This window comes from Cynara cardunculus (genome assembly GCF_001531365.2).
Source record: "Cynara cardunculus var. scolymus isolate 2C chromosome LG 1, CcrdV1, whole genome shotgun sequence".
Taxonomy (NCBI): Eukaryota; Viridiplantae; Streptophyta; class Magnoliopsida; order Asterales; family Asteraceae; genus Cynara; species Cynara cardunculus.
Genome location: NC_037528.1, coordinates 4346088 through 4373086, shown reverse-complemented (window position 1 = coordinate 4373086; position 26999 = coordinate 4346088). Strand labels below are relative to the sequence as shown.

The 26999-nt window shown below is 32.5% G+C and overlaps 5 protein-coding genes across 5 annotated transcripts; 4 read left to right on the top strand and 1 right to left on the bottom strand.

The window, feature by feature from the left end:
* The first annotated feature begins 685 nt into the window (after positions 1 to 685).
* Positions 686 to 1851, top strand: LOC112526873 (elicitor-responsive protein 1-like). Its single transcript, XM_025137304.1, has 5 exons — positions 686 to 843; positions 1059 to 1124; positions 1222 to 1360; positions 1453 to 1588; positions 1671 to 1851. The coding sequence occupies exons 1-5, from the start codon at positions 777 to 779 to the stop codon at positions 1725 to 1727; spliced, it is 465 nt and encodes a 154-aa protein (XP_024993072.1). The 5' UTR covers positions 686 to 776; the 3' UTR covers positions 1728 to 1851.
* Positions 1852 to 4789: 2938 nt separating this feature from the next.
* Positions 4790 to 8236, top strand: LOC112502212 (elicitor-responsive protein 1). Its single transcript, XM_025106069.1, has 5 exons — positions 4790 to 4875; positions 7397 to 7462; positions 7582 to 7720; positions 7843 to 7978; positions 8066 to 8236. The coding sequence occupies exons 1-5, from the start codon at positions 4809 to 4811 to the stop codon at positions 8123 to 8125; spliced, it is 468 nt and encodes a 155-aa protein (XP_024961837.1). The 5' UTR covers positions 4790 to 4808; the 3' UTR covers positions 8126 to 8236.
* Positions 8237 to 9949: 1713 nt separating this feature from the next.
* Positions 9950 to 12239, top strand: LOC112502286. Its single transcript, XM_025106162.1, has 8 exons — positions 9950 to 10018; positions 10119 to 10250; positions 10333 to 11030; positions 11113 to 11212; positions 11331 to 11390; positions 11528 to 11611; positions 11702 to 11809; positions 11895 to 12239. Exons 1-8 carry the CDS (start codon positions 9950 to 9952, stop codon positions 12201 to 12203), a joined length of 1560 nt encoding a protein of 519 aa, XP_024961930.1. The 3' UTR covers positions 12204 to 12239.
* Positions 12240 to 14026: 1787 nt separating this feature from the next.
* Positions 14027 to 19079, top strand: LOC112518396 (protein INVOLVED IN DE NOVO 2-like). Its single transcript, XM_025126074.1, has 7 exons — positions 14027 to 14197; positions 15477 to 16424; positions 16501 to 16682; positions 17078 to 17167; positions 17263 to 17547; positions 17955 to 18164; positions 18666 to 19079. The coding sequence occupies exons 2-7, from the start codon at positions 15506 to 15508 to the stop codon at positions 18897 to 18899; spliced, it is 1920 nt and encodes a 639-aa protein (XP_024981842.1). The 5' UTR covers positions 14027 to 14197; positions 15477 to 15505; the 3' UTR covers positions 18900 to 19079.
* A 4198-nt stretch (positions 19080 to 23277) lies between these two features.
* Positions 23278 to 25114, bottom strand: LOC112499629 (expansin-A6). The gene is made up of 3 exons (XM_025102943.1): positions 24932 to 25114; positions 24525 to 24843; positions 23278 to 23841 (listed from the first exon to the last, which is right to left on the bottom strand). Exons 1-3 carry the CDS (start codon positions 25077 to 25079, stop codon positions 23532 to 23534), a joined length of 777 nt encoding a protein of 258 aa, XP_024958711.1. The 5' UTR covers positions 25080 to 25114; the 3' UTR covers positions 23278 to 23531.
* Positions 25115 to 26999: the final 1885 nt, after the last annotated feature.

Here is a 26999-nt window from a genome sequence, read left to right as displayed (position 1 = left end):
TGAGATGTTTATCATGTATTTGATTGTGTTTATCTGCAGTTAGTTACATGAATTCAGATATGGAGCTTTATAAGTTGTACCTACGCACAATTTACTTGTAATCTTGAGTTTTAAGTAATATGCATTAATAAACAATACTTTACGTATAAAAAGTGATTTTTAAGAGTTTTTGTCAACTGATTTATAATATAGAATATTTTTTTTTATATAATTTAATTTAAGGTTAATAATAAGACAATTTATTTTTGGTTTAATATTCTAAATTTTATAAAGATAATAATTAAGTATTCTGTTAGAATTTAATGATTATACTAATTATATTTTAGATTTTTTATATTTAAAATGAGATGTTTATCATGTATTTGATTGTGTTTATCTGCAGTTAGTTATACGAATTCAGATATGGGATGAATTCGAATAAAGATGAAATCGCTTAGGGATAAACGAGTTTAAGAGTTTTTAAGAGTTTTAAGCAAATGGTTTATAATACAGTATAGATAGGACCCTCTATGCTGATATATGTCATTATTGCAAAGATTTCAATGGAGATTGGGTCAAGTATTGCTTTGTAGCTTATGTGAGTCACCCTTTTTATATTGGCATTTAGCATTAAACTAACATTTGCTTGATAATTAGCTTAATGATCTAAAGAAATGTATAGTATTTTTAAAATACAATGATGTTGAATTTATAAGTACTCTTCTTGTATATATGCTGTCGTCTGAGTCCAAGTTTCAATATCATAATTTTCCAGTTTCTTCTTCTTCGCAAGAGAGATGACGATCGGATTAATGGAGGTGAATCTAGCGGATGCTCATGGTCTCAGCAAATACGATTTCTTCCGTATGCATTTTTCTCAATTTCAATTCTTCTTGTTCTTTCAAATCATTAATTATACCTACGGTCGTGCTGTTCTTCTAAAAAATTTGTGTATATATATATATATATATATATATGGTTGTGGGATATGATCATATATACAAATCTTGATGATTAATAGAAAGCCAGAGAAGTAGATTTTCTTTAAAGATTCACAAGCACCATTGATTTTGGTGCAGATAAAATAGATCCATATGTGTTGATTCAATACAGAGATCAAGAACACAAGAGCAGTATTGCCAAAGGTAAACAAAACATGTTCAACATTCTTCATATATATATATATATATATATGTGTGTGTGTGTGTGTGTGTTTGATAAGTATGGTCTAGATATCTACAGGGGAGGGAAGCAACCCAAAATGGAACCAAAAATTCACATTCAGGGTAGAATATCCAGGAGCAGATGAACAACCTAAGCTTGTTTTCAAGATTATGGACCATGACACCTTCTCACCTGATGACTACGTTGGACAGACAACGTAAGACCCATAATTAATCCTTAAGAAATTGATATAAAGTTGCAACGACTGCTTAAATTAACATAACGTAATTGGATTTGGATTGCATGCAGGATGTACTTGAAAGAAGTGTTGGCAGTTGGAGTGGAGAAGGGAAAGTCAGAGCTACTTCTTCAAAAGTACAGGGTTGTGGATAAGAATCAAAGCTACCGTGGAGACATTCGAGTAGGTCTCACTTTCACCCCAAGGGTACGCACCTGTTCCATTTATAGAATTTAGTTTATTCACAAATGAATAGAAACATATTTGATGGTTTTGCTTGTATATACAGGTGGAAACAGAAAGTCATGCACAAGAATTTGGAGGATGGAAAGAGAGCCAATGGTAATTTGTATCTGGAAATTGTACATGTGGATTTTCTATTTGGTTTGCTTTTGTGTCATAAAACTTGAAATAGGTTTGTAATCCTGTCATGTTTATTGTATATTTAGGGGGTGTTTGGGATTGCTTGTTTAAAATAACTTATGTTTTTTTTTTGTAAAAATGCTTATTTAACTTATGTGGTATCAAACCGGAGTTTTATAAAAAGTGTTTGGATTAGCTTATAGCGGTACCAAACTGCAAAAAGCTGATAAGTTGTTTTTTAGTGTTTGACAAATTTTGCTTATATCTGTAAAGTGACCAAAAATGATAGTCTTCCATATTATTGACTTATCGGAGTGTTTGAGATTGCTTATTAACTTATTTGATTTTTTTAACATATAAAAACTTAATTTTGTTGATTTTAAGTTCAAACACTATCCTTACTTACCGGGTAAGATTTTAGTCATTACTTACCGGGTAAAATTTTAGTACACCAAAATCAAGGAAATTTATAATCCTACCTGAGTAATGATCTATAGCTTTTCCATTCGACAGAATATCATAACTAGGAATGCTATATATATTCCTTCATGTATATACATATCAGCATCTCCAGCATTATACCATTAACAAATATCACCCACACTAAACTTATGGAAGAAGAGGAAACTAGGCAAGTTCTTTAGAAGGCCATTTGTGCAAGCAGCCACAGTCCCTTTTCACCTCCCTTCTTCCTCACTAGAATATATTGGTAAAACTGAAAGCATTGAATGAACAACAAATACAAGATTTAAGTAATTTAACATAAATTTCTTCAACATGAATCCTCATTTACACAAAGCTACTTACAGATGAATGGATAACCCAACAACACGATGAAATCAAGAATAACCTATTTATCAAGAACCCAAAATTGGGAAATAAAATGTGGGAAAACGAAGGAAAAGGCAGGGGAAGTTTTCTGGCGACGATGAGACGAATCGAACGGATTCTTGATCGATGATTTCACAGGCAGTGATAAGCGTATCTGTTAGGGTATCGATCTCTAGGGTTAGGGTAGACGATGATGGGGGTGGAGGAGAAGAGATATATGGAGGAAGGTATATAGATTGGAGAAGAGGCGATGATGATGGGGGTGTTCGTTGGAGAAGAGACGATGAGATGTATCTGTTGGAGAAGAGACGATGAGAGGTATTTGTTATTGGAGAAGAGATATCATCGATGATGTATGTGCAATATTGGAGAAAGGGTGTTTACACAAGGTTAAAATGGTAAACTGGTAATAAGTTCATTTTCATAAGTCAAGAATGATTAACTTATCAAAAATTGCTTATTACCGGTTTGACACCGGTATAAACAGTTTTTATCCTTACCCAAACACTAAAAAACAGCTTATCACCGGTGCCAGACTGAAATAAGTTAAAAAATAGGTTTCATAAGCAATCCCAAACACCCCCTTAGTGAAAATGGTAGGATTGAATTATTATCAACTTTTTGACATTAACAGTGAAGCAAATAATATATAGTTAATTACCAGCAATCATGAAATAACGACTCATTTCCAATAAGTTGAAGAGCATCAAACTCGAATTGTCTACATGTTATTTGACGATGAAAAGTCTGTTTTTATGATAAAAGATAAGGACTTGTTGTTTATCTTCTTAATCTTTAATAATCAGAAGCCCAATTTTAAATAACGGTCATGTTTGAGGTAATTAAGGTTTTGGAATTGTTTTGATAAATAATTAGGTTTAGGTTTTTATTTGTTAATTAGTTAATATTTATGAAATATATTATATGTTGTTTATGAATATTATTTTAAATAAAATAAAAAATTATGATTTAAAAAAGGAAAAATTGCATCAAAATAAAACAAATTTTATTTTATTTCTATTTTGGGAACCAACTTTTAAATTTTTCATTTAAGATTCTCTATCAAACTTTTTGTTTATTTAAGGGTTTGGTTGACCTGTTAATAATGACATAATCCAGATCTTTTGCCAACTAAAATATTTCACGTCATATTAATTTTTTATTTTAAATCCACGTCATATTTTAAAATTGCAAAATAATTATATAAAATTAACTAAAATTCGTTTTTTTTTTCAAAAATTAATTATAAAAAAATTAATGCAATAAAATCTATTTTTCTTTCCAAATCTCATTTTTTAAATAAAAAAAAATTCAAATATCAAATTGAAGATGTTTCCAAATCTCTTTTTTTTTTAATAAAAAAATTAATTGATGCAATAAAAAATAAATATCAAATATCAAATGCGGAGAAGACAGCCTGTCGAAGAGGGCAGAAAACTACTGCGGCAAGAAGCTATGGGATGATAGCGATTGAAGGAAGAGGGAGGGGCAGCGGCTGTCGAAGAGAGCAGAAAGCTACAGCGGCAGGAGGCTATGGGACGACGACAATTGAAGGAAGAGGGAGGGGCTGTATTGCGACCGAGGTAGGAGACGTGAAGCGGACTTCATTTTGATTTGTTCTAATTATAATGATGATTTGTGAAAATAAGTTCCACATAATATTTGTTTAACTAATTTTCTTCCAAATCATATTAAATTACTTGTTACCTGTTCAACATGTCAACCAGACCCTTAAATAAACAAAAAGTTTGATAGAGACCCTTAAATGAAGATTTTAAAAGTTGGTTCATCAAAATAAGAATAATGTGAAAGTTAGTTCCATTTTGATGCAATTTTTTCTTTAAAAAACCCGTCACTCGCACATCACGTGGTTGCATTTAGCGTCTCAATTAGAACGGAGTTAAAGTTAAAACAAAACCAAGTCGTTATTAATTGCTTCTTTTGGGACTGATGTTAAAATAATTAATTTTTTTGAACTAAACCTGAAAAGTAAATAATAGTTGAGGGACCAAAATTAGTTAAATAACAATACAAGAGTAGGCTGATTGGCAAGAGTTCAAAGTTTGGGGGATTAAGTTGTAAATATTTATGATAGCTACTCACGTCTTCCTTTCTTTATAGCTCATCGTTCAGGTATTTTGCCGTCTGCGTGTGATTTTCAATTTTTATCATTTCCATTACCTTCTTCGGTGTGATTTTGGGAGAGAGAGAGAGAAATCTGAATTTAAGCGAGATGACGATCGGAGTGTTGGAGGTGAATCTGGTGGATGCTCACGGTCTCACCAAATCCGATTTTCTCAGTACGTTTCATTCTCACTTCTTATACTTATTCTACGCACTTTTGCTCAAAGTTCTTCAATTTATGTAATGAAGTTTCAAAATCCCTTATTATATATATATATATATATTTTGACTGGTAATGTATTGATCTTCTAACATTCAATGATGCGGATAACGATTTACAAAGGTTTTATAAACGGTTTACGTGCGTGGATGTTGAACTTGATATTTACATAAAGAAAGGCTGACATTAATAGGAAAAATTGAAACTTTATTGTATTGAAGTTTGAAACCTTCTTAATGTTGATTATTTACTACACTAAATAAACTCATATAAATTTCGTTACATTTTAATGCATTTTGTTCTATTATATATGTTTCTCATAAAATCTGGGTTGAAATTGGAAAAAAATCTAATGACAGTTTATTGCGCTATTTCATCACTTATACATCTCTAGTCTTATCAAGGCCTCGATGCCTTTTCTTTTAATAACAAAGTTGGTTGTATTTGGTTATTTATATGAAATTAGGCCAGGTTTGATGACACCAACTTATTTTTTGAGCTTTATGAAGAAAAAAAAACTTGGTTTGATTAACCAAAAACTATAGTTTTGAGAAACTATTTCAACGGATGTTGTAATAAGTTTCATAGTTTTTTCCACTTTCATTTTACTATTCCTCTTATATTTTTTAACATGTCTTTTTAAGTCGTTTATATTGTCATCTACCTTACTCAAATATGACCAGTTTAAGAACTAAGAATTAGCTTATCAACTAGTTTATTAGCTAACAGATAGTTTTTTCGGCTAATATTAATAGTTACCTTATCCACTGGTTCCTTTCCAAACATAGCTTTATTGGACTTGGAACATCTTTAGCAAATCTTCTATGCATTATTATAAATTTAAATCTTTAAAAATCTTACATTTAATTCCAACAAAATCTTCCATTTTTTAAAGATCCTGACATTAATTATTTTATTAAAATATTCAATACATTTAATTTTTTAACAAACTTTTATATAAATGCAAACAATCACAATAACTTTTTTAACAGATATTATATAAAAATGATAATTTCCAACAAATTTTATGTAAGAATAAACTTTATATAAAATAATAATATTTAATAAAGTTTTTATAAAATGACATTTTACAACAAACTAGAATAAAATAAAAATTCATATAAGAAGACTTTTCTTTTTATGGTAAGCAATTAAAAAATGAATGTTAAATTTTAGAGAATTTGAAGATTTTATCTATTTTTTTTTTTAATTTTAAAGAGTTTTTTAATAAACTCTCAACTTTCTATTTTCTCTTCAATATATTTTTGGAAAGTTATTTATGATTCAGATGGTAGGCACTAGGCAGGTAGCTAACTAGCTATGCATTGAAGTGTTTGATACTCTATTCAATGTGTGTTCCACAGTCCACACCTAATATGGTTCAATATTAAAGTCATGACATGATAAGACATAACATGATAGAATAATTATTTAATATTTAGTAAGATAAAAATTGGATAGAACAAAACAAGTAAAATGACTAATTTACCCCTAATGAATTGTTTATTTTAATTAATTCATGTAATTTATTAAATTATAATAGACTAATTATTTTTATAACAAAATATATCATGCGAAAATTTTCGTCAAAACAATTAAAATGACAAAAAAAAGTTTATGTAGTTTCCATTTTTCTTTATTTATTTTCTACATTATTTATTATTATTAATATATAATAAATTACATAAATTAATAAAAATATAGAAACCGTATAAAAATAATATTTTGAGGACAATAAAATGAAAGTTTAAGAAACAAAAATACGATAAATAATGTTTAAAGAATGAATAAAATATAAAAAAAATAGACCTATTTGATGTTTTAGTAGATAATTAAGTTTTATTTGAGGTTATATTGATAAAATATAAGTCTGTTCCACCTTGTTCCACCCTATTCCATGGGGTAGGGGTGGAACATGCCTATTCTACTTTGTTTCTGTATGTTCTACATAAAAATCATGTCAAACATGAGACAGAGATTACTGTCATGTCCAGTATACCAAACACACCCTAATGGCACCAAAATGTTTTTGGTGACCCACTGAAGTTTTACTGAATTATTCATTTCCTTTTTTGTTTTTTCTTTTTCTTATAATACTTATTAGAGGCAAATTTAGAAAATTTTCTAAATAATAATACAATTTGACTATAAAAACAAATCTATTGAAATATTTCCCATTATTAGTATAAAGTGGTTAGTTGGTTCCTTGTACATAAATGACCCATGTTCTAGTTAAGCTATATTTTTTTTTTAACTTATCCGTTAAGCACTTACTGAAGGTAAGACTCTGGGCCCTTATCGAGTAAGATTCTCGTTCATTATCATGTTCATCTTGTACAATAAAGGGACCTAGTAAGCGTTTACCGGATAACTGTTTGGTAATATTTTTACCTAAGATTGAAACATGTACGAATCTTAATCAACAATATAAATTGATAGATTTATAATCATATAAAACTTGTATGCTATTTGTGCAGACAAAATAGATCCGTATGTGTTGATCCAATACAAGAATCAAGAGCATAAGAGCAGCATTGCCAACGGTAAAACTTTAAGCAATTGAATTAACAAGTATATATAGGTTCATTAAGTTAACAATGCAATTGCATGTAAAGCTAACTGCAAACCAAATGATCATACTTGCAAACCATAAATGATGCAGGGCAGGGCAGCAACCCAAAGTGGAACGAGAAATTCACATTCAGGGTAGAATATCCGGGAGCAGATCAACAACCTAAGCTTCTTCTCACGATTATGGACCAAGATACCTTCTCATCTGATGACTACATCGGACTAACAACGTAAGACCTTAATCAAATCAAATCTGATTCTACTTTCACAAATATACTATCACTACTTGATTAGTTCTTGGAGATGCATTATCCTAAAAACGATCCAATATTCAAACTTATGAATGATGCAGGATATACTTGAAAGAACTATTGGAACAAGGAGTTGAGAATGGAATCGCGGAACTACATCCTCATAAGTATAATGTTGTGAATAGTAGCCAAAGCTACTCTGGAGAGATTCGAGTGGGTCTTACCTTCACTCCAAGGGTACTCACTAATGAACATAAAAAGATACAAAAATGACAGAATCTTTAATAGTTTTGCTTATATTTTTTTGGTTTTATACTGATACAGGAGGAAACTGAAACTTATGATGAGGAAGTATTCGGAGGATGGAAAGAGAGTCAGTGGTAGTTTATGGGTAATGACTTCAATATATAGTTGGAGATCGTAGTCTGTAGACGTTTGTTCATGAAACTTTAAAGTGTGATCAAGGTTCATACTTTGTTTGCTGTATGTTTGTTAACGGTTGTGGTTGAATCATATTCTGCAAAAAAAGTATGATATCGTCCTTTAGAGTCTTGAGGATCATTATGAAGAAGGCAAATCGTGTGTCCAATGGATTTTAATTGAGTGAAAATTCAAATAAACCATTTTATATTTAAAGTTTATATACAAGTGAAAATTCGAATAATCAACGAATGAATAAAAATAATAATTATTAAATATAAAAAATGAATGTTAATAATTAACAATCATGATTTTGTAAATCATGGAGATTGGATGAACTCCTTGTGCAATGTGAAAGAGAGTTAGTTGTAGTTTACAAACGCTTATCCGGATAAGTATTTATCAAGTCACTTTACTTTACTGGATGAATATGACAGTGACTAAAAATCTTACCCGGTAAGAGCGAATACAATAATCGAGAGCCTTACCCGATAAGTGAGAACAAAGACTTTTTTATACATACGATGCATTTTAGTGACTAGAATCTTACCTGGTAAATAATCGATAATATTAAATTTTACTGATAAATGCTTACCGGATAAGTGTTTAGGTAAACGGCCTCTCAGAAAACCAATAAATCAAGTGATTTTCATAAAATCCTGTTCAATTTAATTTCTTATAAAATATTATGTTAATTTTCGAGTTGAAATAACTTTATTTGATTTATATGATAATATATATTTTATATAAAGTCATGAATTAGTTATATATAAACATTATTTCAATATAAAAATAGTTTTTATCAAATATTTTGTAATATAATATTGATATTATATATTTTATAATTAAGAAGAAAAAAGTTTTTTTAAGGGTAATAAAGAAAAATACAGTTTTATGATCACTTTATTTTCCATATTCCAAATTTCTATTAAATTTATTCTTAAAAAATTCAATGGAATATATTAAAAATATCACAATAAGAGAGTTTTAAACACCAAATAAGACAATTGGCCGTTCTAGCTTGGTTGGTAGAGCGCGTGGCTTTTAGCCACGTGGTCGTGGGTTCGAGTCCCCCAAAATAGCGTTTTTCCCTATATATTTTATTTTTGTAGCATCATTCCTGTCTTCTTTTTCTTTGCTTTGAAGCTCGTGACCAGCACATGTTGCCTCCCCTTCCACATCAATCACAAAACACTTAAAAAAATATACAAATTATTGTCCCACAAAATCGATTTAAAATTTTCTATTATAAGTTAGATAACATGTAACATGATGTCATTATCTTGATCAAAAACCCACTACGTATTATATATTTCACTGAAATTTAGATAAAATTGGTGAAACAAGTATCAAAATGACATGCATCACGGGCGAAAAAGGCACATGTGATGGAGCATTGACCCTGCCAAAAAGTTGTTCCCTGAGCCTGAAGTGGGTGAGTGTTTTATGCTTTTCATGGGTTTCACGTCGCCACCACCAACATCACTTCACCACCGCTCGTCACCTCTTCCTGTTTTTATCAACTATTACTCACCTCCAACCTATCTTGTATTCATCCACTACTTTTTAAGTAGCTTAATTCACTTGTACTTGTTATGGTTGTTTGTGATTAATCGAGATACACACAAGATAGTCTTAAGACGAACGGTTAACGAAAAAAAGTATTTATCCACCATCTTAAATCAAATAGTTATTAACAAGTAGGCAACATGCAGCTGACGGCTGCTATATAATAGATCTCTACAGTCCCCTCCTTTCTCATCTTTCTCCCTCCATAATTTCAGTAGAATGAAATTTGAAGAGCTGATCATGCAGGAGACTCGCCAGAAGCAAAAAACAATGGATCTTCAACAAGAGGTATTGTAATCTTCTTCCTGTTTCCTGTATTCAAATAAGACTGAATTCCCATATATTTAAGTACCTGATCATAAATGGGTTGTTTCTGATGATCAAAAAGGTTGACCAACTTGAAGCAGAATTAGAACAAGAGCTGAAACTCACCAAAATCTTGAACTATGCACTCCGTGATCCCAATCCCAATTCCATCCACACCTATTGTCCATGTTTCTCCACACACCTTCCCTCTAAGGTATCTTTTTGATCATATCTCAAATTTCTCCCAAATTAAAGGCCAGCTATGAATCAGTCTTTGATTGTTTCATTGATTGCAGATAAAAGAGCTGCTTACAGAACTGGCTATGGTGGAGGAAGAAATTACTTTTCTGGAAAGGAAAGTCGACAAGTTGAACCTGAGTTTGTTTCTAGAGAAAAAACAGACCAGAGAATGGGAGTTGCAGAAGCTAAGAGACTTGCAACCAGTCCGACCACGAAAACAATCGTTTCGAAGGCAACAAAATCAACCAAAGTTCATGGGTTATGATGATCAATTACAAGATTATGGACTTCATGTGAGACAGAGAAGACCCTCTTTTGGTTCTTCAATTGACATTAAACATTCTAAGCTTCGGCTTTCGGTTCTGGGAACAGACGATCGTATAACTGAGTATTCGAGATATAAGAATTTTGATACAAAAAGTCCGAATAAGTTGTCCGAAGATCTTATTAAGTGTTTAATAGGGATATTCCTGGAACTGAATCAGCCATTGCTGGATGGTGAAGATGGGTCAGATTATGTACCTAAACAAATCTCTTGCATGAATTCCAAAAGCTTTAAAACAACCTTCAATTGTACAGCACCACCATTTTTCTTCAACAATCATGCTTCAAATCTTGACCCTTATGCCATATTACTTGATTTTGATGGTGGAATCAGAGATATTGGTCCGTACAAAACTTTCACCCAAATCACACTCAATTCACTCGACCATACTCGCATTTCTCAATGTTCCACACAAGTTGGAAAACTCAGGTAATTTGTAATGAAACCTTCATGATTTCATAAAACTGTCATATCATATTTTTGTCATGCTATATATGTTACTTTCTTTCAGGGTTTTGATGCAGAAACTGTGCACTGTGGATTTGAATCTGTTGACATACAAGCAGAAGTTAGCATTCTGGATCAATATATACAACGCCTGCATAATGCATGTACTGTAAGACATCTTAAATCGGTTAAAATGAAATCCCAACACACATACATGCATATATGTATGCATATACATATCATTAAGATTTAAGAAGGTTTGTTATGTGTATATTGTTGCAGGCGTTTCTACAACATGGATTGCCCTCAACACAGGAGAAACTACTGGTTCTCATGAACAAGGTACGCCTTGGATTCTATCATTAGGCCAATGGAGCATAATTAAGCTCAATCCACCACAACAAAACCCATCTTTACTAGACGTCATATATGTCTTAATGTCTTAATAAAGTGATGCATATATAACTTGTATGATTCAGGCAGTAATCAACGTGGGTGGCATTGTGGTAAATGCACTGGGAATTGAGCACTTCATTCTTCGTCATCCATCCAACCCCAATCATGTAAGTTGAAACCAAAACCACTACTTTAGAAATATATTCTTGAAAGATATAATTAAATCTGACAAATGTTATTATAATTAATCCTTCAAGGGTCCAGCTGATGAGAGAGAAATGGTTTTACGACACGCCTACGGACTCGGGTTCCCGGAACCCAACGTGACTTTCGCTCTTTGCAGGGGGAGCTGGTCTTCACCAGCCGTAAGTATATTAGAACATTTAGACATATTTTAACATCTCATTAGTAAGTTGATGATGGAGGGGGATATTGTAATTTAATTTGCAGTTGAGGGTTTATACAGCAGAAGATATAGTGGATGAATTGGCAAGAGCAAGATTGGAGTATCTGGAAGCCTGTGTGGGGGTTGTTAGCAAGAAAAAGATAATGGTGCCAAAGCTTCTACAATGGCACATAAAGGATTTTGCAGATGATATGGAGTCACTTCTGGAATGGATATACAGCCAGTTACCACAATCAGGATCGCTGAAAAGGTTGATAATGGAGTGTCTGAATGGTGAAACCAAATCCAGTCCTGCTAAACTGATAGAGATTCAGCCATATGTATATGAATTCCGATACTTGTTGCCTGCATGAATAGAAAGAGGAAATTAGGAAGCAAAAATCGTGTAGTAGTCATGCATTATTCTTTTCATTCTTATTTATATAAACAGCCATATATTCAGCACATATATATTTCTATGGCAATGTTTAATTAAGTCTTATGGGTAGATGACATGTTTGCCTATATCTGATATATAGATTCTAACCACTAGGCCTTGGTCTAGTGGCCACCTCCTTCCGTAAATGTCTTGTCTTGAACGTGCCCACCCGGGTTCGATTCCAGGGGAGGACATGTTGTCTTTTCCGGTGCTTGCTTATGAGATATGGCAAGTAGGGTTCACAAAATATGGACCACGGGACCATGTGGTCCCCACCAATAAACCTTTTTGATATGTAGATTCTACTTCCGATTAAGACATGAAAGATAATAACTTTGTTACATTTGGAAGTTGGTTCAACTTGATAATTTTTATACATTCGAGTACAACTTATTAATAAACATTGAACCCTATTAATTCGGTAAATGAAAAAAATATAATTAATCTTGAAAATCTTAAAAATAAAAATAAAAATAAAGGGTAAAATGTACAAAATAACAATCTACTTTCATAATTTTTTTTATTATAGCATTATAATTTCATTTTTTCTTATTACAGCAATGTAATTTCAAACTATTTTTTATTAGAACATTGTACTTTTGAAAAATTTACCCATTATAACATTGACTAATCTTTTGATTTAAATTTACCCATTATACCAGGTTTCCATGTCATCTCATCGTCCACATAGGTTGTCCACATGTATCATAGTGATGTGACTTTCTTATTACAACATTATACTTTCAAAATTATTTATTATAACATCTATTAGTTCTTAACAATATACATTTATTTTTTAATATTTAGATATTTTACATAATATTTAATAAATATATTAAAAAAATCTAAAATATTCATTAATATACCAATATTAATAAAACTAGCATAATACAACTTATCTTGCTAATATTTTTAAAAAATATGTGTTTTTTGAAAAAAAAAATTAATTGTTCCTTTTTTACCAAAAAATATTATGTTTTAAAGAATATATCATATTTATTCAAAAACTTTTACTTGACGTATAAATATATTAAATCAATTAGATTTTTTGAATATTTATTCATATAACAATATTAAAAAAAATTGTAGATCATAATTTATTTCGTTAACATTTTAGAGAAAACTTTAAAAGATATGTATTTTTTTGAACAACATAAAATAAGAAGTGTTACCTTTTTTACAAACAAAATATATCTCGAAAATAATGTATCATATTTATTTAAGAAATATTTTACTTTAGAATACTTAATTTACATGTAACTTAATAAGAAAAACTCAAAAATAATTAAATATTTTTTTAAATCATAGCAATGAAAAATAAAAATCAATAATAATAATAATTTAAAATAAGTTTTTATTTTTATTTTAAAATCATCAAAATGAAGTGTCATCCACATCACCTCATTAAAGCCACACAAGCAAAAAAACTTAATGGGTTAACCGGTTTAAAAGATAACAGGTTATCCATTAATATATTAGGTAGATTTTTTAAAGTACAATATCTTAATAAAAAATAATTTAAAAACATATTGCTATAATAAAAAAAATATAATACTATAATAAAAAAATTTATAAAAATATTTTGTTATTTCATGTCTTTACCACTAATAATAGTGATAAAAATAAAAATGAATGTATGGTGGTGCACTTGTAGCTTTAAATAATGAATAAATAATAGTGGATATCGGGAGTAGAAAGTACAAATACAATAATCATATACGCCAAAAGCACTTTACTTTACTTTGGTTTTCCCTTTTTCTGGTATCTTTCCATGGTATTTTGCGTTTCTCGTCAACCCAAGTCACAATCCCCTCTTCCCTCTGCTGCTTCTTCTCCTCCTCCACCAAACCCAAAACCCTAAATTTATCTTCCTATCTTTCGATTATCTTTATTTATAATACAATCCCCAATTTGTATGGTTAATTCCAGGTACCTGCTCTCTCTCTCGCTCTTTCTGCACACACCAACACAACCGGAGTTAGCTCTTAATTTTTCTAAGTAATTAGCTGTTGTCTCTATTTTTCTGTGTGCATTATATGTAGTTTATGAAATGCATTTTATGTTTTCTTTCTTTATGATTTTTAGTGATACTCGAAATTGAATTGTCGAGTAAGGTTTGCAATTGGATTGTAAAAATTGGGGGTTTTGTTTGTGTTCGTAAGGGCTCTATTAACTCTTAAGAAAGTAGGTTTTTTTTTTGTGTATATTTTTTAATTATCGGGGATACAAGTTTTTTCCCAGTAATCATAACAATGATGGTTGTAGTTTTGAAATGTGAGAGGATTTTACGATTTTCTATGAGAGATAGAGATGGTATGACCTGGAAGGACTTGCATTCGGGCTTGTGGAGAAGAATAGATATAAACAGTAAAAGGGTGTTTTGTAGGAGTGAAAGGGGATGGGATACATTTCCCTTGATTGGTTAGTACAGGAAGCAAAGCAACAAAAGAATACACCCTGGTTTAAGTATGCAGAATCATGTGCAAACGAGTATTTTGTGGATTAAAAATGCAGAACAATGTCTGTGTGACTCTTAATCATGCGATGATCACAAAACATGTTGTAGGAGGATTGTGAAGAATGGTGGATATGAGTCTGATTCAGACCATATAAACTATCCACAATTTCAGATCCACAATTTGATCTTGTCACAAAAAAAGTTTGTTTTGATGGTTAGGAAGAAGCTTTTATATATCTTATCTAGTTTCGCATTCTGCTGTATTTTGTAAATGGGACCAAACTGGTTCTGTTTTTATGTACATACTGTAATTAGAAGATATATGATGAGAATCTTCGCAAAGATCATGAATATAGGAGACTTGGTTTTAATCATGTAAATATGTCGTGTTTGTTCTATCACATCCTAATGTTATTAATACCATGTGTATGATTCACAATCTTAACAAAAAAGAATGCAGATAATGCTGATTGTAGCTTATATGCTTGTAGAAGGAACTTATCATCAGCTCATTGTTTCTGGAAACCAATGGCATCTAGATAACGGACACTGAATGCTAAGAAAATAATATGCAAAAGTGACGATGTATGAGTTACATAACTTTGCATCTGTTCATAACTTTGATCCGTATAATCCTCCATCTGTTTAATAGATTGATCTTGGTTGTATCATTCTGTTGGAAAGAAACAAATTTTGATATATCTATATCTATATGCATATGACAATCTTTTTCATATGTTCTTTTTCCAGTTGTTGTTAGCCTTTTTTGCTGAACAAAAATGGAGGATTATATGGATCAAAGCTCTGGAGGAGACACTGATGGAAGTGATTCTGAAGTAGAGGAATTTGTGGATAAATCTTATGAGGAGCTAAAAGGTGGAAAGCATCGGGTCAAGTTATCCGATGAAACTTTCACTTGTCCATACTGTCGTAATAAGAAAAAGCGTGATTATCAGTACAAGGAGCTACTGCAGCATGCTACAATGGTGGGGAAAAGTGATTCACAAAAGAGAAATGCGAGAGACAAGGCAAATCATCTTGCACTTGTTAAGTTTCTTGAGAAAGATATAGCCGAAATGTCTGGTCCATCAAAACCTAAAGACGAGGTCGATCACCTTGCAGACCATGATGGTGATGAGATGTTTGTATGGCCATGGAAGGGAATCGTTGTTAACCTCCCAACCGAATTGAAGGATGGGCGCTATGTTGGAAAAAGTGGCTCAAACATGAGGGACTATCTAACTACAAGAGGGTTCAACCCCACGAGGGTGCATCCTTTATGGAACTTCCGTGGTCATTCTGGATGTGCTGTAGTTGAATTTAATAAAGGTTGGGATGGCTTTAATAATGCAATGTCATTTGAGAAGGCTTATGAGGCTGATCATCATGGTAAAAAGGACTGGAAGGTTAATACTGAACCTAAGGATGCTATTTATGGTTGGGTTGCTCGAGCTGATGATTACAGAGCTAATAACATCATTGGAGAGCATCTCCGCAAGATTGGTGATCTACGGACCGTTTCGGATATCATGGCGGAAGAAGATCGCAAGGCCAATACACTTGTGTCGAATTTGACAAATGTAATCGAGGTGAAGAAGAGACACTTGGAAGAGATGGAGAACAAATTTGTTGAGACTGAAAATTCCCTCAGCAAGCTAATTTCAGAAAAAGATGTGCTTCATCAGGCCTATAATGAAGGTTCTTGATGTTCTCTGAGTTCTGCTATTCATTTGCTATATATACCATTACTTACTAACTTGCTTCTATTAATCAGAGATAAAGAAGATCCAGGTTAGTGCACGAGAGCATTTCCAAAGGATCTTCAATGATCATGAAAAGATTAAACTGCAGCTCGAAAACCAAAAGAGAGAACTTGAGCTTCGGGGCAATGAACTAGAGAAACGTGAAGTGGTGAATGAAAATGAAAGGAAAAAACTATCCGAAGAGATTGAGGAGGTGTGATATTTGATTCCTGGTTATTCTTTTATGTTTTTTCTCATTTATTTTCGTATGCTTTGGACCATCATAGAGCTTTCTAATCAATATATACAAGTTGTCTGGTTTCTTTAAACCATGCAATTCTGCAATTGTTATTTATAGTGTATCATGCTTATTCAGAATGTTCCTCTTGGAGTTGGAACGAGTTCATGGCTACAGAAAAGCAGTTCCTTTCATTTTCTTAATATGTACATATATTTTTGTGAGAAACCTGCTCAAAGCAACATCTAGTTATCGTCTCAAGCGCTGTTAATGATGATACTTATTATTGGCTTGCTCAGTTTTTACTTGCACCAGAATCTTTCTTTAAATATTCAAATGATCACCTTATGGTTTTTCCCCTCTTCTGCCAGAATACCGTGAAAAATAGCCTGCTTCAGATGGCGTCTGATGAACAAAGGAAAGCTGATGAAAGTGTGATGAAACTTGCTGAAGATCAGAAGGTTTGTGTTTTTAACTTTTTCTAGATGTTAAATGTTGCTCAAGATATTTCACTGTTGCGATCATGTGTTGTGGGTATGTGATTATCAACTTTCAGAGGGAGAAGGAGGAACTCCACAAGAAAATTATTATGCTTGAGAAACAACTGGATGCAAAGCAAGCAGTGGAGCTTGAGATAGAACGTTTGAGAGGGCAATTAAATGTTATGAAGCACATGGGAGATGATGATTTGGAGGTCCTGAAGAAGGTGGAGGACATACACAAGAACTTAAGGGAAAAGGAAGAAGAGCTTGATGATTTGGAAAGCTTGAATCAAACTCTTGTTGTTCAGGAACGCAAAAGCAATGATGAGCTGCAGGATGCTCGCAAAGAATTAATCGAGGTAAGTGCCTCTTGGTTCTACTTTTAGTAGTTTGTTTAGCGTCATGATGATGTGTGGTTATTCTTAAAAGATATCTATGAATGTACACCGTATATGTGGTTATTATGGGACATGAGAGCAACACTCCGAAAAAAAGAAAAAAAAGCAAGAGGCAATGTGGTATAACAATCTGTAGGTGATGGTTACTGGAGCCATTGAAGTATTTTCCTTCCATTACTGATGAGAACGATCTCCTTTCTTCTGTGGTTCTTGTGTTTATGATTTTAAGTTTTAACCCTTGACAAGCTTTTCATTAGATTGCACATCTATGTAGAATAAATATTAGAAATTTGTTTGCTCCATGATTGGTCAATCTTACAAGAAATTTTGTTATCTGGATGAAAAAACTTAATGCACCTTTTGTGTAGGGCTTGAAGGAACTACCAAAAACTTCACATATCGGTGTCAAGAGGATGGGTGAGCTTGAGAATAAACCCTTCCATGATGCCGTGAAGAGAAAGTATGGAGACATGGATGCAGAAGATAGGGCTTCAGAACTCTGCTCATTGTGGGAAGAGTACCTCAGAGATCCCAATTGGCATCCTTTCAGAATCATTACTGTCAACGGGAAATCACAGGTGTGTTTTTACCAAATATATGGACAGAAGATTATGTTGCCAGCCTCAATTTTTTATGGATGTCATACATGGAAAATAACAAGGGGTCATTTGCTCACAACTTAAGGTCTACAGGTTCTTGGATTGACGAGTCTCTAATTTATTTATTCACTAATCATCAAATCAAGCGAGTATAAAGTCGAGAGGCTATATTAAGGATTAATGGTTGCAAATCTTGCACTACACTATGACCTACAGATAGAGGCAGTGAACATGATAGGAGGTTCTAAAATCGTAACTTCAATAGGGTATATTTGTATGCTTCACAATGTCTTGCACTAAAACTAACACTTTTGCATGTCATCATCATTACAAAGATTCAGTGAAGGGTATTCAAGATTTGGGTCCACTAGATTTCATTTTATCTACTTCAATTTGAGTCAATTCTGTAGAGTATGTTCTTCTACTGGCACATTCTTGCATAAGAAGATCGCACCTAAAAGTTTGATGTTATTGGAGCAGGGAATCATTGAGGAAAATGATGATAAACTGAAAGGTCTAAAGCGAGACCTGGGTGAAGACGTGTATAAAGCTGTGACAACTGCGTTGACAGAGATTAACGACTACAATCCAAGTGGAAGATACATCACCACTGAGCTGTGGAACTTCACAGAAGGGAGGAAAGCTAGTTTGCAGGAGGGAGTTTCTTATCTTCTAAACATGTGGGATGTTCAGAAACGCAGGCGTAACATGTGACAATTCGAATGTTTAATAGACTGCTTGTTTCAGGGTTTGGTGGTAGTGTTGTCTGCTTGGTACAAAGATGAGCATGGATTCAGATTGAATTTAGGAATTATTTATGATAAGACTCTCCAACAAACTTTCCATCAAGACTATGATGTGGTAATACTAATAATTGTTGGTGGCATTTGGTCATTGGTTTTTGTATGGCTGGCTTGTGATAACTGATATATTTTTGGCAAGAAAACAACATTGTTTAGTTTCTGCAGAATTTGGCTGGTGAAGGTTTTCCAAAAGACCCTGATGAAGGTTTCTGCAAAGGTGGTGGGGCTATTTTGATGATGTTTCTTGGAAAAGAGTGGAGGTTTCTTTTTTTGTGTATGCTTATTATTCTATGCTAATCTTGCATAGAGCTGATTGGGTGTAATTCCAGCTTCATCATTCTAATTCTGATGCTCCAAAGGAAGTTGTTGCGCATTAGCCTCCTTGATGCTCCTCACAGAATAACAGCAAATATCTTTGCAAATAGGTGCGGTACGTTCTTCCTCAGCACAGCAGACTCGGATTGATCAAAATCTTGTCAAATATGCCGATGATGCGATCATTTTTGCAGACTCCAAGAAATGCGTAATCTCAAGGCTATGGTATGTGGTTTCAAATGAACCCATCTAACACCGCTCTGTACGTGATTAACGTGATCAAAGAGCTGCCTCTGCCAAAATTAAGAGGGGTTTTTTTCTTCGACTATCTCTGAATTTAATTGGGGTAAATAAGATATCTGAAGTTCAAAAAGAAGCTAGCTGAGTGGAAGGCCATTTACCAAACGATAACCGGGTAAGCACTAACCGGCTCACTTATGGCTTAACTTACTAGGTAAGTGTGGCAATGACCGAAAATCTTATCTGCTAAGATGCATGGCAAGGACCTACAATCTTACTTGACAAATGAGGGTGGTCACTCTTACCGTGTAAGATTATTGTCTACTACGTCATTTTGATGTTCAAGAATCTTACTCTATAAGGTAAATGAGAGTGGTGACTCTTACGGTGTTAGCATTTGGTCCCTAATGTGTTCTTGAGCCTCCTTTTCTTGCTTTGAACGCCATGACCATGGAATCACTCGACCTTGGAACTCCTTGTAGGTTGTTAAATCAAGTCTTCTCGGTGCTAACGAGGATTTTTCTGATTGTTATCTTTAGGGTCATTTGAGATTAGTTGATATACGTGAAAATTGGTCTGCACACCCATGGTTACAAAAAAACGCAATGATTATGATTACAATATGGCTCCAAATTTATATAACTAGTTTATATAACAATTCAACCACACGGTGAAAAATGTTGAGGGTGAGATTCTTTGAGATCAAGAGGACATGAATTGAGCTGGATATTGATGGAAACTATGATCAACTTTTTCGTTGCGAGTGGTAGTATGTATAAAGACATAGAGTCAGATTTATACGAGAACATTAAGCAAATAAGTGAATGAGAAAACAACTGAACTAGATCTGATTTTATGCTAAAATCATGTATAAAATCACATGTGATTCATGCAACTTTGGCCACGATTTAAGGTTGTGGGTCACGTCGTCCGTACACTTTTGCGTTGACCGTTCGTGATTTAGCTGTTTTCATATCATATTATTTGGTTACCTCCCCCTCCCTCCCTCCCTCTCTATATATATGCTTTCAAACATTTGACACGTTACATGAGTGCTATATTCATTTGTATTTTTCTCGAACATCTTTAATCTATTATGCAATTTTTGGCTATTTTTGTCTGTGATTATAAAAATATATTAAGAAATATGTTGTCGTTTCAGCTATCCTTATGATCTATTGCATATGTGCTTTCTTTTTTCTATATTAATATCTGTATTCGTTCGTTATTTCTTTTTATTTTATTCCGATTAAATGTACCTTGAATGATACATGAAATATCTACTTTTACCATACCTCACAACAATTCAACATTCATAGTCTCAACTAGAAAGGCACCTCATGTCATCAAATGGCCATTCCATTAGAGTTTACTTTATTGTTTATAAATATTATATATACTTCCACTCCACTTATTAAAAAATAGCATCTAAAGCCCCACCATAAGGTGTCCCACAACTTAGAAACAAGATACCATGTTAAAAAACATAGATAGAGCACATATTCTATCTACTATAAATTTATAATTATTGGGCTGAGTTTTTGTGAGAATGAGATTTAAAGTGAGAAGCGTAAAAATAAATTTTCACCCTTTGATGCAAGTTAAGATGAGATGCACCAAATCAATTCTCGTATCAATCGTAATTTATGGGTGTGTTTGAGATTAAAGACGATGAAAGGTCCAAATCATTTCTTACACTTATTATCTTAACTATTTTTCCTACATGATCATTTGCCTATAATTATTACGGAAAATTTACCCAAATAGCTAATTCATTAAAGTGATTTCACTTTTTAGCCACCTTAGATATCTTTTTTCTCAAATAGCCAAAGTTTACAAAAATACTTTATGCAAACAAAAGAATTTTATGTGTGAAGTTTATTTTCAAGGTAAAAGAAATGAGATATAAAAATGGGACTTTACACAAAAATGAGAAGTTTGCGCAGAAAATGAGAGTTTACGCAAAGAAAAAGGTAGAGTTTACGGAAAAAAATCCATTTTCTACGTGAAGTTTCTGATTGATTAAAAAAATTACATTTTAAACCCTTATAATTAATATTCAATTTACGTTATATCCTTGTTTTTTCATTAATTATGTATGTCAAGACATTCAAAATGGCTAAAAAGTGAAACTAATTTAATGAATTAACTATTTAGGTAAATATCCCTAATTATTACCCTCTAGCAATTATCATACAATATATCTACATAGTACATCTCATGTTCACAAATGAATTACGCTTTAGAAGGAAATGAACATAGTATATCTCATTAATGTTGACCTTCAATTAAGATTGATCTAAGGAACATAACTTGTATTTTCACCGATAGTTAACACGACTTGGGATCATGTGAGACCAAATGTTTTTTGCGATACCCATAAGAACAATTCTCAACCATTGGATTAGATCTACAATCGTCAGATCTGAACATTTATAAACGTCAAGAGACTTCTCAATAATCACAAAATTGTCATCGCGCAACTTTAGAGCATTAGATCATTACCTTATAAAGTTGATCAATGAACATAAATTGATCTTACGGATCTCACGAAAAACATTTGTTCTTACGTGAACTCAACCCTAGTTAATACTATAAACTAACAGTTAATTTAAATTGAATGGTTAAAGCGGATCATTTTATTGATTCTCGTGTCCAAGTAACATACACGATGTTCGGCTTGATTGATTTTAAGCAATTGCACAAAGGAATATAAATCTTTATGCTTTGAGCTTTGAGCCATGAGCAAAATTATTGAGCTTCCACGTTTATCGTTTCTTGCAAAGCTTTTCATTCTATTTTTACTCTTTTTCCGGGTTTTCATAGATTTTTTTTTTTTTTTAAATCAAGGTTTAAATTTTGCTCATAATAAAAATCACAATTTTAACAATTAGCATATGTTAATATCATGGTTTCACGTAAGTTGTTATGGTCTTATGGCGTACAGGTTTGGGTTTGTCGTCATGTTAACCCCTATGACTTCACTGTAAGGCTTGACTTGCTTTGTAATGCGTTATGGCGCGTTACGACATGTTACAACACATTATTTTGTAAGATATGGGGTTATTTTAATATATAACTTGAACAATAGATGATATTACATGCACAGGACTTAAAATTTAAGTAAGCGTAAAAAAGAAATTTTAAACTAAAACCTCAAATAGATAAATATTTATTCGAATTTCCTTACACGAAAAGTCGAATACGGATTCTTTGAAAATTGATAAAAAGTAATGAGTGAAGATTCAAGAGATTTATTCTAGATTTTGCACTCTTGATATCATTTTTAAATGTGTGTATATATATATATATATATATATATATATATATATATTTTGGTATCAATAGTTAAGCATTTCTTTTTTAGTTTTATTATTTTTGAGTAAACTACAATTTTGGTTTCTATGGTTTGCATGAATTTTCGAAAGTGATCCCTAAATTTCAATAACTACAATTATCATCCCTACTTTTTACATGTTACTTTGGAAATGGTCTATGATCACTAAATCCGTTAAATATGCTCACTAAGGGACATTTATGTTTTTTTTATTCTTTTCTTTGTAGTTTACTCATTATTTTATGTGAATTTAATTTGAATTCAATTATTATTCAAAAACTAATACATACAAGTGTATATAGACATGTGTATATGAATATATATGCCGTCTTAACCTATGTCTTGAAAAACGTAAGATATTATGACTGCTAAATCAAAACAAAATAGATAATTGTATTGATGATAATAATAAAGAAAAAGAAAGCTGCGGGCCGCCATGAGTTGAGGCATGGCTTTATAGCCACTTCAGCCACTCGTAACAAACCACTTCAAATTCCCCTCAAAAACACACACACACACACACAACTTGCTCCTGTTTCTCTATTTTCTTTCAGACCTAACACAAAATTCTTCTGTATCATATGTTTTATATAGTAACTAATGTTAAAAAGTCCAAAACATTGGTAAACGATTTTAGTTTCGCTCAACTAGCTAAACTCGGAAATTTTTCCCGACAAAAGTCTGTCCGAATTTCCAGTTGGCGGGAACGATGTTCCACGAGGTGGAAGTGCGACGATCGCTACCGGTGACCCTGAAGGAGAGTGATTGGCCAACGAGCACTGCGTTTGATTGCCAGTTTTGACCCCAGTTACGGCTAAGGCTCATCCATTCGGTCCTCGAACCTTTCACCCATGCTCGGGTGATATCCCCTGCACCTGCCACGTTCGTGATCAAAACCAAGTTGAAGTAACGGAATCCATTGATGGTGAATCTTATTCCGCCTTGCTTTCGGCATGGCACCCTACGTCACCAAAATAAATTCATAATTATTGTGTTGTACAGGGGTAATTATGTAAATATAAATACCAACAAGACCGTACAAGTAGAAACACGGTTTGGAAGGGTTTCCCACATGTCCCTCTTTTCAGGTTGGAAAGTCAAATTCTTAAGAAAATTTAAAGAATAAACATATGTTAAGTTTACATATACCTAAAACTGCTAAGGGGTGTTTGGGATTGCTTATTTGAAATAACTTATATTTTTCTACAAAAGCATTTATCAACTCCTTATATTTTTCTATAAGGCAGAAGAGTTTAACTTTTTCAAAAACTCTTTATTACCGGTTTGACATCGATATAAATTGTTTATCCAAACACTCAAAATTGTTTATTACCGGTGTCAAACCGTAATAAGTTAATAAGTTGTTTTTATAAGCAATCTCAAACACCCAATATTTTATATTTTTAGTACATAGTTTGATTTTATATTAATAAATCATTTAACAACATTAAAAATACTATATAATTGTGAAAATATATAATAATTATATATTTTTTATTAACTGAAGAAAATAATGAATTTTTCTACTTTATAATTACGGGTAAACATTTTGGAAAAAAATCTAATTAAAAAAAAGAGAATTATTTTAGAAGTTTTCTGGCGTCCATTTTTTGCAAAATTGGAAGATATGGAGAGAAGGCTAACCGGCGGTATGAGACAGGAACTATGCCGGCACGGTATTCGGCTATCTTGAGGAACATGGGCATGGCAAGATCGAAATGGGTTCGAGGAGGGTTGCACCATCCACCATTATCGCTTGGCTGAGCGAAATTCGGAGGACAGAAATTGGTGGCCGTTACAAAAATAGATGGGCTGCCGGAGTGGCACCACTGAGGATCATTCACACACTTTATCTCAAAGCAAGCACCGCAGCTCAGCCCGTTGTTAAACAGAGCTGTGCTCAACGCCGCCGTGTTGACGCCATAGCCTTGGCTATACAAATTCCCATATCCACATGCTCCACCTGCAAAACAATTGGTTCAATGTCTAGTAAAATAAGGAAACAGGTTAAAAAATTTAGCAAATCAAAAAGGGGGAATGGGATTACGCACCCATGGTACCCGAGGCATCACTGCCACCGTAGAAGGTGGCGTGTGCAGTCTCCCACTGGCCGCCGGTGTAAACTCCGGGTATACGAGCGTTGACGGCCGTCAGAATGGTACACAAAATTACAAGAAACCTTAAACCCCTGACCTCCATTTTCACACAGAAAGGAAGAGAAGGAAGATGAGAAGTTGGGAGTTGGGAGTTGAAAGTGTGAAGAGAATGAAATCTGAACCGCTACTTATTGCGGCGAATCAGGAGAGAGAGAAAAAGAATAGCACAATTAAGATTTTCTTTTTCATGTTTTATCTCGTATCTACAGAATCATTTGATACAAAATAATTAAATGTTTATAATGGTTAAAAGACTTTTATAATATAGTAAAAAATGAAATATAATTATTTGGTAATTATGTACGATGAATTAGAGCTCTTAATGATTAAGGAAGATCCAAGATACGAAATCATTCAGAACGTTTTAGAACCATTAAAAGACAGATTTTTTTTGGTCAAACAAGATTCAACTCTTAACGATTCAATGTTGCCTCTTAATGAAACTATTAAAAGGTAAACAAACACCCCCTTACTTCACTAATTTCATGATTTTATTAATATACTATAATATTTATTAATTTTATATGTATATATTCAATAATCCTTTTTACCTATTCTACCCTTCTCTAATAAAAGAAAGAATGAGTAGGTGTTGTAATGTTTGGTGATTCCTTAATTGGAGCCACTACTGGCGGTGGGGGATTTTTCTAACTCTCATTCAGACATTCACATCTCATCTTATCAAACAAGCCCTAATTGTACTTTCCGTACTTTGACTAAAATACCCTTCCCATTACATATTTGCCTCAAGAACGTTTATGGAAAAGGACAGGGGTAAATTTGGAATCTCCTATCCATCGTTAAAATGAATTAAATATTGATTTTGGGATTTGGAGAAAAAAGAAGAATAAAAGTGTGAAAAGGGGTCACAAGTTTGCCGCTTTGCTTGAATATGAAGTTGTGCCATCTACACTATCTTTATTATAGTGGCTAATATCACCCCTTTACTTTTGTCTATTTATAATTTCAGTCCCTGGTATAAATTCTTGCATTTGATTCTCTTATCGTTTTCATCGTGACATCCTTTTATCTAAACAAGACAATCGCCTAGAACGATTGGTGAATAAATATCGTGAAACAAGATAAATACCACAAGCAACATGACTTCTAGATTCTCCATATTGATAACCATCATACGTTTCATGAACAAATCTCGTTCACGATTTACACAATGAAAGTTGGAAAGGAATACGTTTTATATTAAAATATTACATATATGTTCTTACGCCTGGGTGTCACTACTACTAAACATTCTAATCAAATGAATTATTTTTCGTATTTTAATGATCACCCATAAAAGGTTAATACTGATGTATTTTATTGCTATCGTCTTGTGATTATTAGGCCAAAATCATATGGGAGTGTTTTTATTTTAGACAGATTTGGTTTTACTAGCATACAAAAATCAGAGATTGGTCGAAACTTGCTTGGGATAATCTACAAAAATTGAGTTAAGTTGGATCTGTCCTAAAATAAATGTCCAGATGAAAAACAACACACAATATTGGTAATATATACATTACTCTATTTGATTAACTAAAAAACAATTTTATCCTTAATGATAGAAAGAGAAATTTTCATCATCTCGTAATTAAGGATAGAATGAAAAACTAGACATTTATTTTTAAAAGTCGACAGTTATATTAAGACAACTAGGTTAGAAATGTGGACACTTACTTTTTGAAATGGATACATGTATGTATTGATAGGCACCAAAATAATTTTAACAAATTAATGTAGACATTTTTTGACAAACATAAGCTAGCTTATTTTTTGGGGTACATATTTGAATGGACATAAGCTAGCTTATTGAAATGCATGTTCGAGTAGCTTATGAGGAGTTTTTTTTTTATCACTTTTTTCAATTATAACCCTTATTAATATTGGTTATTATGTATTACTATTAATGATAAATAAGTATCAACTATTAACAAATAAAAATAAATATTAATTAAATGTTACT